Source organism: Solanum tuberosum, unplaced genomic scaffold (genome assembly GCF_000226075.1).
Source record: "Solanum tuberosum cultivar DM 1-3 516 R44 unplaced genomic scaffold, SolTub_3.0 scf00599, whole genome shotgun sequence".
NCBI classification, from domain to species: domain Eukaryota; kingdom Viridiplantae; phylum Streptophyta; class Magnoliopsida; order Solanales; family Solanaceae; genus Solanum; species Solanum tuberosum.
In genome coordinates this window covers 1-10337 of record NW_006239515.1, presented here as the reverse complement: position 1 = coordinate 10337, position 10337 = coordinate 1, and the positions used below count along the sequence as shown (strand labels likewise).

The 10337-nt window shown below is 32.2% G+C and overlaps 1 protein-coding gene across 4 annotated transcripts in view; it reads right to left on the bottom strand.

The window, feature by feature from the left end:
• Positions 1-6997, bottom strand: part of LOC102590752 (diacylglycerol kinase 5-like) — an 8226-nt gene extending 1229 nt beyond the window's left edge. The window contains exons 1-11 of one of the 4 annotated variants that reach the window (XM_006365933.2): positions 6833-6997; positions 5091-5315; positions 4662-4784; positions 4427-4555; positions 4038-4123; positions 2993-3116; positions 2201-2249; positions 1666-1748; positions 888-955; positions 225-299; positions 36-76 (exon numbers count right to left, since the gene is read on the bottom strand). In XM_006365933.2, the coding sequence (XP_006365995.2) occupies positions 36-76; positions 225-299; positions 888-955; positions 1666-1748; positions 2201-2249; positions 2993-3116; positions 4038-4123; positions 4427-4555; positions 4662-4784; positions 5091-5315; positions 6833-6982 (1153 nt within the window). In that variant the 5' untranslated portion in view covers positions 6983-6997. Of the gene's footprint in view, positions 1-35; positions 77-224; positions 300-887; positions 956-1665; positions 1749-2200; positions 2250-2992; positions 3117-4037; positions 4124-4426; positions 4556-4661; positions 4785-5090; positions 5316-5636; positions 5842-6251; positions 6459-6832 lie in introns of those variants that run through there. The other 3 variants (XM_006365934.2, XM_006365931.2, XM_006365932.2) reach the window with 3 other exon arrangements.
• Between the last annotated feature and the right edge of the window lie 3340 nt (positions 6998-10337).

The following is a 10337-nucleotide window of genomic DNA, read 5'->3' as shown; positions in this document are numbered from 1 at the left end:
GTTGCTATTTGGTGTTCCCCAAGGATTTAGTCCACCAGAAAAGCTAGGCAAGTTTAGGCACACAATTGACCTGATACTGCAAGTACAATGGGACAAAGAAGAGGAAATATGTTCATAACTCAGATGTTGTCATGTTTAGCAATCAACTAGCAAAACATATATACAACGACATGATACAACCAGACTTCTAAAGTTTCCTCGTAACAACAACTAATTGATGCTACCTGTGAGGGATGTCAAGGTCTTGCCATTCGCCGTGCTTTTTCATTATCTTAACCTTGGCCAGTTGAGCTATGTTCCTGCAGTAAATGTAAATCCATATATGCTCATAATATATACCATCAAAGAGGCAATAGTAAAGATAATGAATCCTATAAATATTTACTTGAACCATTGTTCTTTCCTCTTGATATTATAAAAAAACATGATGTCTCTTCTATTTGCATAAATTTATCGGCACAAGTTATGCATCGGATAAATCTTGTAGTAGTTACTGAGTTCTCCACAAATTTTGCTTTTTCATGTTCGAGTTATATAAGTCCGAGGAAATATAAATGACTATTTAAGGATAGTATAAAAGGAGAAAGAACTACATTAGAAGTTGATTACAAATAAATTTCTGAATGTTAAGTTAGGAGTTCATTTCATTGGAAATGCACATAAGTTTTTTGACTATTTAATACGAAGTTATGAATTCTGGCACGGTCACCACCATTCTGAAATTAAAAATGTAAATATAACGAAGTCCTCTTGGTTGTTCTCAGGAGATTTAACTAAATTAATCATATCTAGCTAATTAATTTCTTTATGTACATGATAGATTCCATTACAATTATTGTAAGAAAAGATCTACAACAAGTTATGAATTAAGCACACTGAAGATTCACCTTGAAGAAGGATGAACAAGGGATGCAAAAAACCATCCTTGCGTACATCCAAGCCTTGCATATGTACTCTAATGAGAAAGCCAGAAATCCATAAGTCAAACTTTCATAAATAATACCACCAAGTTTAGAATAAAATGAAATGCTTGTTTTCAAGAAATAATCCAGGGTATTGCATTTTTATAAGCCTAGAGTACAGAAGGACACCATAGGCTTAATCTCGGAGAATGCTAAATCACTACCTCAAGGAAAAAGTACACAATAACTTCATTCAAGCACGAACACTGGCAATAGAGTGTAGAGACCATCAATTCTATTTACATGATAATTATTAAGCTGAACAGAAAATGACTTATCCCTTTTCTGATAGTACACAATGTGATAGCAAAAATATTTTCAATGTTCTGTAACAATTTGAAAATTTTCAAAAACCTCTCTTTTACCGCATGTCTGAAAAATGAAGATGCAAATGAGCCCTTACGAAAGATTCAAGGATTTCCACAAATCCCTTCCTTCCCTCTCTGAAAAGAACCGTTACATCTCACCCATCGTTTTATCAGCTAAGTCAATTGCTAAAATTCATAATACTTTTGTTTTTTCTGCTTTTTCAGGTATCACAGAACTAGAATCTATTGAGTTCAAGATAGATATTACTACAAAAGGATACAATGAGTCAGATAATATATGAAAATGGATCCAAGTCATCTTAATTCCTCACCTTTCAAGAATAAATGTATAAAAATGGAACCAAGTCATCTTAATCCTTCATGCACTTCAATACCTGATTGACAAGCTGGTTTTTGAATTTTTCAGGATGCATCTTTCGTTCTGAATGAAATGCATATGATACTTGTGCATCCATCCCTGATGACAAAGAGAATTTAAGATTAGATCTGTTACTAGATAAACAATAGTACAAGCAGCATAGTACTTTCAAAATACACTCAGCTTTCCTTTTCGGGTTTGAGACATAATTTGTAGCCACCTTATTCATGTCAACTACAATACTAGGATGCTTTCATATCCAAATACAGGTTGTCATTCAGTGAAATCGTTGTCCAATGTAGGCCTTCACAAACTTATTAGCTCTGACTTATTTCAAAAATTTATCAATTGATTCCTTCTAGCTTTATAATACAAAGAACCTCCTTTCTGGTTTCAAAATTTACATTTTGAATTAATTAAGAACGATACCATCTTAAAATTTTTTTAGAGATTATTCTATTTTGACACAAGAAGGTAGATTTTCAGGAATGAAATGAAAATGTTGGATGGCTTTCAGGAACGTATTTCAAAATCAAGAAAATATTCCTTACCCATGCTGAAATAATTCCAGAATCCTCCACGAAATGTATGGCATCCTTCCTGTGAGATATTAAATAAGTAGTTTGATTATAGCAATAAAAAGAAAAATTAAAAAAGAGGAGCTTATGCTCTTCAATTTCAACAAAGATAAAGCTTGTAACAGACAATAAAATGGAATATGATTCTCAAATCCCACAAATTGTGCGTGCATGTGTCTGCTGTCATTTAATAATCAAATTAGAAATTTGTATAGGAATTTCATAGTGAAATTACATACCTAGCCTGAAGCAGGACCTCACATGTGCAAGTAAATACATAAAAATTAAGTTCGAAATTTTTTATGTGTAATGAATGTGGAAGAGGCATTCAGGTTCTTAAGTGTACTGTAGTCTTTCAATTTGCACCTTCTTCTCTGTGAAGATTATATTAGAATATTTTACGTAACTAATTTGTATTCAGATAGAACATAGGTCAATGAATTAGCACACTGCAAGCAATTGTAAAATATGATATTACAATTCAACCATACACTCTTTTCAAATTGAAGTCGCCTTAGTATAGAAAAAGGAAAAGAACAAAAACAAAAGAAAAAAGTACGATAATACCACAACTTAGTTTATGAGTAGGAGCTCCAGTGCTCCACAGAGGTTTTCCATACAGGCAAGTCTCACAAAGAATGTAACACAGAAAGAAATGTAAAGATGACAGGGACCTTAGGCGGGCATGAAAGATAGAGCTAGACTAGTATGATACTGTAATTTTTCATATTAAACAATATAAGTTTCCTTATGTACAGCTCTTACCACATTAAGATCATCAGAAGGAGACACCCGGTGAAACGCATGCAACGAATGAGGCAATTCAAGTGGTGCAATAGGATCACAGCAACCCTCTTTTGATGCTCTCATCCTCATTAGAATGTGCCAACTGTTTAAACAGCAAATCTTTCAATATTTGCTGATTGGTCTCAATCAGTGTCATCAATTAAACTATAAAATCACTTATAATATTGTGAGTACTGTATAAAATGAGACGAATCGTCAAACTTTAATAAGAATATCGGATATAGTAATACTAAAAGTTCCATAAAACTTCTATAGATCAGAACTTCCAAAAAGCTTTAAAAATTTATGAAGTTCTGAAATATAGTTTATTAGGGTTGTGCAATATTTTAACAACCAAAAGGTTTTAAAATAATAGACATAAATAATGCTTTTGAAACACAGATCTATCAGCTTTTGAATATATAATTGTCCTTAACACAACCATAAAACAAACGAGTTTTTGAAAATATCAACATTGCTAATGCTACTTCTATTTTGTGAATTAAGCTTTCATGTTATCAACAGTTCTCACAATAAATATAATATCTACAAAATGTTGCCCAATTATAATAGTGCACGGAAGAAATTAAAAGAAGGGTGTGTATGCTTCCAGTATCACTTTTTAGTTTACTGCAGGATAAACTATACAGGTAAAAATATAGGAAGACACTGCAACCTTTTTATCTATCCGGGCTACTTTTTTACTTCTCAATATTACCTTTTCCCTTTTCTTTCTGTTCTCGGGAAAAAGAAAAAAGAAACATTTTATTACTCATGAGCCTTACAGGTCCTGCATTGTATTCACTATAATTACTAACTCTCGTCTCAATAATTTTAAATGGGATACTTAAATTTGGTTAGAGCATACAATATCTCTAGTCTGTATCAGACACTGGCAAGAATTTTAGTGAACAATTGAACGTCCTTTTAAAGGAATCAACTTTCAATTTAGAAAAGCTCACAGAGCCCAGAGGCCACTATAACATACACAAACTAACTCTTTGAATCGTTTGAATGGAATAACCTGTCTATCTTCATTTCTTTTGCATCCATTACTTTCTTCAAGAATGAGATAACCGAGTTTTGGTCGGTTCCTGGATTCTTCTTGCCCTGCCAGTTACAACAAATGCATATTAATATGGTGTATCATCCTCTATGATGAATTCTGAATAATGTATCACAGATGAGATAAACTGAAATCCAGCATCTAACTTAAGTGGAAAACGTAAATGAGCTGGTTTGTCTACAAAATTTCATGTGATAGCATAAGCTAAACTAAAAATAATAATCACTCAATGAAATAGCAGTAAACATTATAACAGTTGTCACACAACTCTATTTGCATCAATCATTGACAGAAAAATATATCCAGCACATATTGGCGAGTTGCGCTGTTCAGCTAAGGATCCTTACCCATCCAAAAGAGAATGGAAGGTTGTTTCCAGTTCCCAAAGGCACAGTAGCAATTGGTGGTGGCTGAGATAGTTTGAGATCAGATACAACTCCAAGAAGCCAGCCAGCTGTGCCATCGCCACCTGCAACCTAGTAAACAACTGTGTCAAGGCTAAATGCCAGAAAGTAATCATCAGGTAAATTTATAAGAAACTCAATAAATATAATAAACTACTTAAAAAAGAGTTGTACTCACAATGATCCTCAATCTCTCCTCAAGTTTTGCGGCAAATTCATCACCATTGTTCTTTAGTTTTTCTAGATTCAGATAGAGTCTGTGTAAAACACTATCAGGAGTTTCTTTTCCCAAATCAAAAACCTGAAAAGTTAAAATGCAACTATATGAGGGATCTGCCTGAAACCACAGAACGAAAACTGAAAAGACAAAATGATAAAAGAGAGCCATACAATTTATTTATCAAGCTTAAAAAGGAAACAGTGAAGTGGTGTCTCTAAATTCTATATCCCATTAAAGGTTTAGTGGTACTGTCACAACCTGATTTAAGGTCTAACTTTTTAATTGAGAATTGGTAAACATGACTCAAAAAGATTTTTTTTCAATCTAGTCTTAAACTTTATGTTCACCAAGCTTTGCTATGTGAATCAAGGCAACCAGCTTCAATACCTGATATTTGTTAAGAAGTGATTGATATGTATTAAGAAGATCTCCACCAAGCTGACCTCCACTTTTAGAGTTGATGAATACTAGCACGGGACATGTAGGTACATCAGGCAATTTTACATCATCACTCTGACTTGCATCCTCAGAAAGTATATAGGTAGGGATATAGAAATCTTTCTTGATGTCCTCATTAAAATTGCTTTCGGAAGTGGCCATAACTAGCTGTACCTGCAAACCAGAAAGAGTTGGTGAAAAGAATATATATGAAAAGACAAAACCATCACTAGTTCAATACATGAATATGCTACAATTTGTTATATATACAATCAATCAATCAATCAATCAATCAACTATCCCTCAATCTCAAATTAGTTAAAATCAGTTAAATGAATCCTCTATATTCATTTTTCTGCAATGGTGGTATTCGGGCCACTTTTGTGCAACTTAATAATCTACTTGTCAACCTGCTAAAACTCAGTTAACATGGGACCTCAACATTAGGTAACCAAGCATCAGGATGGGTTTTGGAAACATGTTAAGAAAACGGACCTTGGACATAATTCAACCTCACAGCTAGTTCAAGCAGCGAACATTGCCCAAAATCATATAAAGAGACTACGATCCGAAACATCAAGCAACATAGGATTCTAACAAAAAACATTGAATTTCATATCCGCTAGGTCAACATTTCCATCCAACAGTCAAGCAATTAAGAGTTTCCAATACAAAGTTGGCACTCATTTACAACATTCAAAGTTATAAAGACTGTTTCTTTTTGCAACCCTTCACTGAATAACATTGCTTTTTGAGCCAAGGGTCTATTGGAAACACCCTCTCTACCCCACAGAGGTAGGGTAAGATCTGCGTACATTTTACCCTCCACAGACCCTACTTGTGGAATTACACTAGGTATGTTGGTGTTGTTGTTGTTAAGCAATAAAGAGTATTCCTTCTTGCAACCCTTTCCCAAATAACTTCACTTTTTTTGAGCCGAGGGTCTATCCAAAGGTAGGGGTAAGATTTGCCTACATTTTACCCTCCCAGATCTCATTTATGAGATTATACTGCGTATGTTGTTGCTGTCGTTAAGCAATAAAGAGTGTGAACCATACAAAGTTGGCATTCATTTACAACATTCAAAGCAATAAAGAGTGTGACCCATACAAAGCTGGCATTCATTTACAACATCCAAAGCAATAAAGAGTATTTCTTCTCACAACTCTTCCCCGAATAACTTCATTTTCTTTGAGACGAGGGTCCATTGAAAAGAATCAATCTAGCCCACAAAGGTAAGGGGTAAGATCTGCCTACATTTTACATTTCCCCATCCCACTTGTGAGATTACAACGAATATGTTCTTGTTGTTAAGTGTGACCCATATTGAAGGGCGTGCAAATTTTCTTCTCAATTATATTAAAGGTGTGCAAAATTAAATATAACCTCTATACACCACATAATTTTCAAACGAAGGATGTGCACTGGATCACTCTTTCGCCTAAGGTAGGTCCGCCCATGGACCCATACAAGTAGCAATCATTTCAACAGCTAAAAAGCCAAAAACATCAACATTTTCTCACTGAGGAAATCAAGCTATTACATCTCAATAGCAATTCAGATTATAAAAAAACACGATCACAAAGGAATACAAAGAGATTAACTGTTACTTTTTTATTCCAACGATAAAAAAAAACATTGCAAATCGAATGAATTTGGATGAGAAATTAGCGAGTGAAGAGAGAATTTACCTGAGAAAACAGAGGATTGGGCTGAGAAATTCCAACTGAAACAGAAAATGCAACTACTTTGTAGAGAGAGAAAAAAAAATTTGGATCTAAAAGTATCCAATGAGAATGAGAAAAAGTATGTGTGGGGCAGGGGTTGACTGATTTGGACATGGGTTAATTCAGATTCGGGTCGAAAAGTTCTAATTTGAAGAGTAAAAGTGCTCAACTTCATATTTTGACTTGTATCTAAAACCTTTAATTAAGAATGAAAGGATATTTGTGACTCGATCACAAACCCTGTGGTGTATGCTTTAGTTGGTTAACTCAAGAGTATTCCCTCAATTGTTATTATTAGTATTATTTTGGTTTCTCATTATTCGGTATCCACATTGAGCTTTATGTATGAAGACGATATTCTCAATAAAAATTTATTGATTTTCAAAGAACTAAACCCAAAACATCCAATTAAGGATAAAAACATCGTGATCAAATTCATTTGTAATAATTATAAGTTAAAGCAAAATTTTACATATATTTATATTCTACATTAATAAAATATTAAAATTAATATTATTTAAAAGTGAATAATTAGTGGAATAGCATATTAGTATTACTATTGTGGATTAGAGCCACATAAAGTATGACATCAATTAGTTAAATTATTGGAACGAGGTAGGTAAGCTTTCAATTTCCAATAGTAACAAAAAAAATATTATTTCTAAAGTGAAATTATTAGGCCTTAAAATTCAGCTTATCTTATCCATGAATAAAGCGCCCAATTCATAATTAGCAAATTTATAAGTTCAAACTCAACTAATGAGTTTGATTCTCAAAATGGGCCCGCAAAAGAAAATGAACAATAATTGAGATTTCGTGATAAACTAAAGAATATTCACGTAGGACCTACCACTAAATTATATAATTCATAACACTTTAAAAAAAAAAATACGCTTAGAAAACTTTATAAAAACTTGATCAAATATTAATTTTTTAAATTTATTTGTCAAACATAAATTATTTTTCACTAAAAGTACTTTTCTCAAGAAAAAATTATTCCTTAAAATAAGATAATTTTAAACGTTTGACAAACAAGCTATTTATCTGATCCAAGAAAGGATTATGACATCATAGGTTTCTTTTCTTAAGCAATAAAATGATGATGATTATAATAATAACTACTGCATAAATACCTTTCAATTAAAAAAAAAAACTACTGCATAAATAAATAAATAATTAGATTAAACTTTTTTAAGAATTTTTTTTCTGCTATATGGAGTTGGGATTTGAGAAGGGGAAAGAAAATCTTGAACTTAATATGAAATTGAACTCACATGCTTAGGCTTCATTTGTTTATATTTTTGTGTTTAATTTAATCTTAATTATTCAAATATTAATTGTTTGTGTTGGTTTTCAATCTACATATTAATCATCAATTTCATCAACTTTCACCGTTAATTATCACCGCTGTTCATCACTAAATTTATTATCATTCATCGCCGCTCATCACTATCAACTAGACAACTATCACCATCCACCGCTCATAGTTAACATCCTTGTTTACAATTACCATCCTCAATTGCCTAACTATCATTACGATAAAAGTCACCAATCAAGTTCATTGTGTTTTGCACTCATAACATATGTTCTTGTTTTATAATTTGCACCTCGTCCTTCTTTTTATTTTATTATTATTATTATAGTATTAGTTAGCACCCTAGTGTCACGGACTTAAAGTCACAACTCTAGATTCCGCTGCCTCTATCCGAATGTAAAATTTAACTGTTAAAGTGAAGGGACATGACACTAGCCTCTTTATCATTTTACAAAACAATGAAAACACTACTTTATGAAAAATTTCACAAGGATAAAATTAAAAATACAAATAATAAAGAAACAAATGGCACAAAATCCAATCAACCAAGTAGCTCTTTGTCATTGCACACAAACCACGAGACTGTCTTCCATATTTCAAACACACCTCATTTTCACCTTCACTTCGATAGATCCCCGCCTACCTTTACCTTCACCGCATCATATAGTATTTGTTGTAATTATATGCAAATATTTTTAAGATAACACTTTTTAATTACATATCGAACACAAAAAAATAAGTATAAAAACTTACTTACTTTCCTAATTAACAAAAAGAAAAACATTTATCATAGAAAATATTTTACTTCCTACCAAACACACCCTTTGTTAGTATGACCAGCGCCGGTGAACCATTTCAAAATCTTTGGCGTAGAGAAATCGAGACGATCCATTAGTTCTATCGAATTCTTCAATGTCATTATTAATTAGCTTATTGGGTCCTCTCGATTTATAGTAGATTTACATTTTAATTTGAGCGGTGATGTTTGTTCAGAGATAGCTAGAAATGAATGAATAGACATTGATCAATTATTTTTGTGTGTCATATCAATATTATGTGTTTAATAGGTGCATTTCTTAAATAATTAGACATTCAATAGGTACCAATATGGGTTGTGATGTAGTGATTGTGACTACTCCACCATTAATTAGAGATTTCAGGTTCGAGCTCTGTGTATATGGAGAAAATTTTGTTGAGAACACCACTTCCGAATGGGCCTTACAGTATGTGATTCATACTTAGTCAGACTCCAATACAGATACCGAATAGAAAACAAAAAAAAATATTCAAATTTAGTCAAACTTCAATATAGATACCAAATAAGAAACAAAAAAATGAATATTCAATAAATACTAATCACACTTAAAGGCTCAATCTGAAATCTTTAAACAAACTTTAACAGAGTATCAATGACTTTTAATCCAAAAGGGCAAAAAAAAATAGGGTCCCAATTATATATGGGGTACATTTGTACTCTCTGAAAATGGGAATCAAACTCTTGTGCAATCACCAATGTACAACTTTTTTCTTAACATTATTTATTCACATATGCTTGTGGACTAAAATTTCTCAAGTAGACCTATCAAACTTCACTTTGTTTTCATTTGTAACTCATTAATAAATCATCTTAAAAAACATTTCCCTTCAAACAAAACACACCCGAAGTTATTGAATTTTCTCATTCTCGAGGAAAGACAGATTTAAGATTTGAAATTTATGGATTTTGACGACGTCTTGCTTGATATAGTGAATTTTCCAGCACATATACAAGATCAAAGCAAAAACTATTTAATTATGTCAAACCATAAATAATAATAACATGTGTATCTGCTCCTGTTCCAAAGGAGCTCATGAAAAACAAACATATTTCATACATTTCCTTAATATGAAACGTAATAAAGATAACGGGGTGACTTTTTTCATATTATTTCATGCGTTTCAATTTATGTAAAAAGACTTTCAGAGAAGAAAATCATTATACTGATAGGCAAAGGCGAATCCATGATTTCATATTATTCCATGCCTTTCAATTTATAAATTTACATTCAAATATTTATAGATATTTATTAATGAATATGTTAATGCATATATAAGATTTGAATAAAAACTATATATTGAATTCCCGTGAACTCACTTGCAGTCCTCTGAATCTGC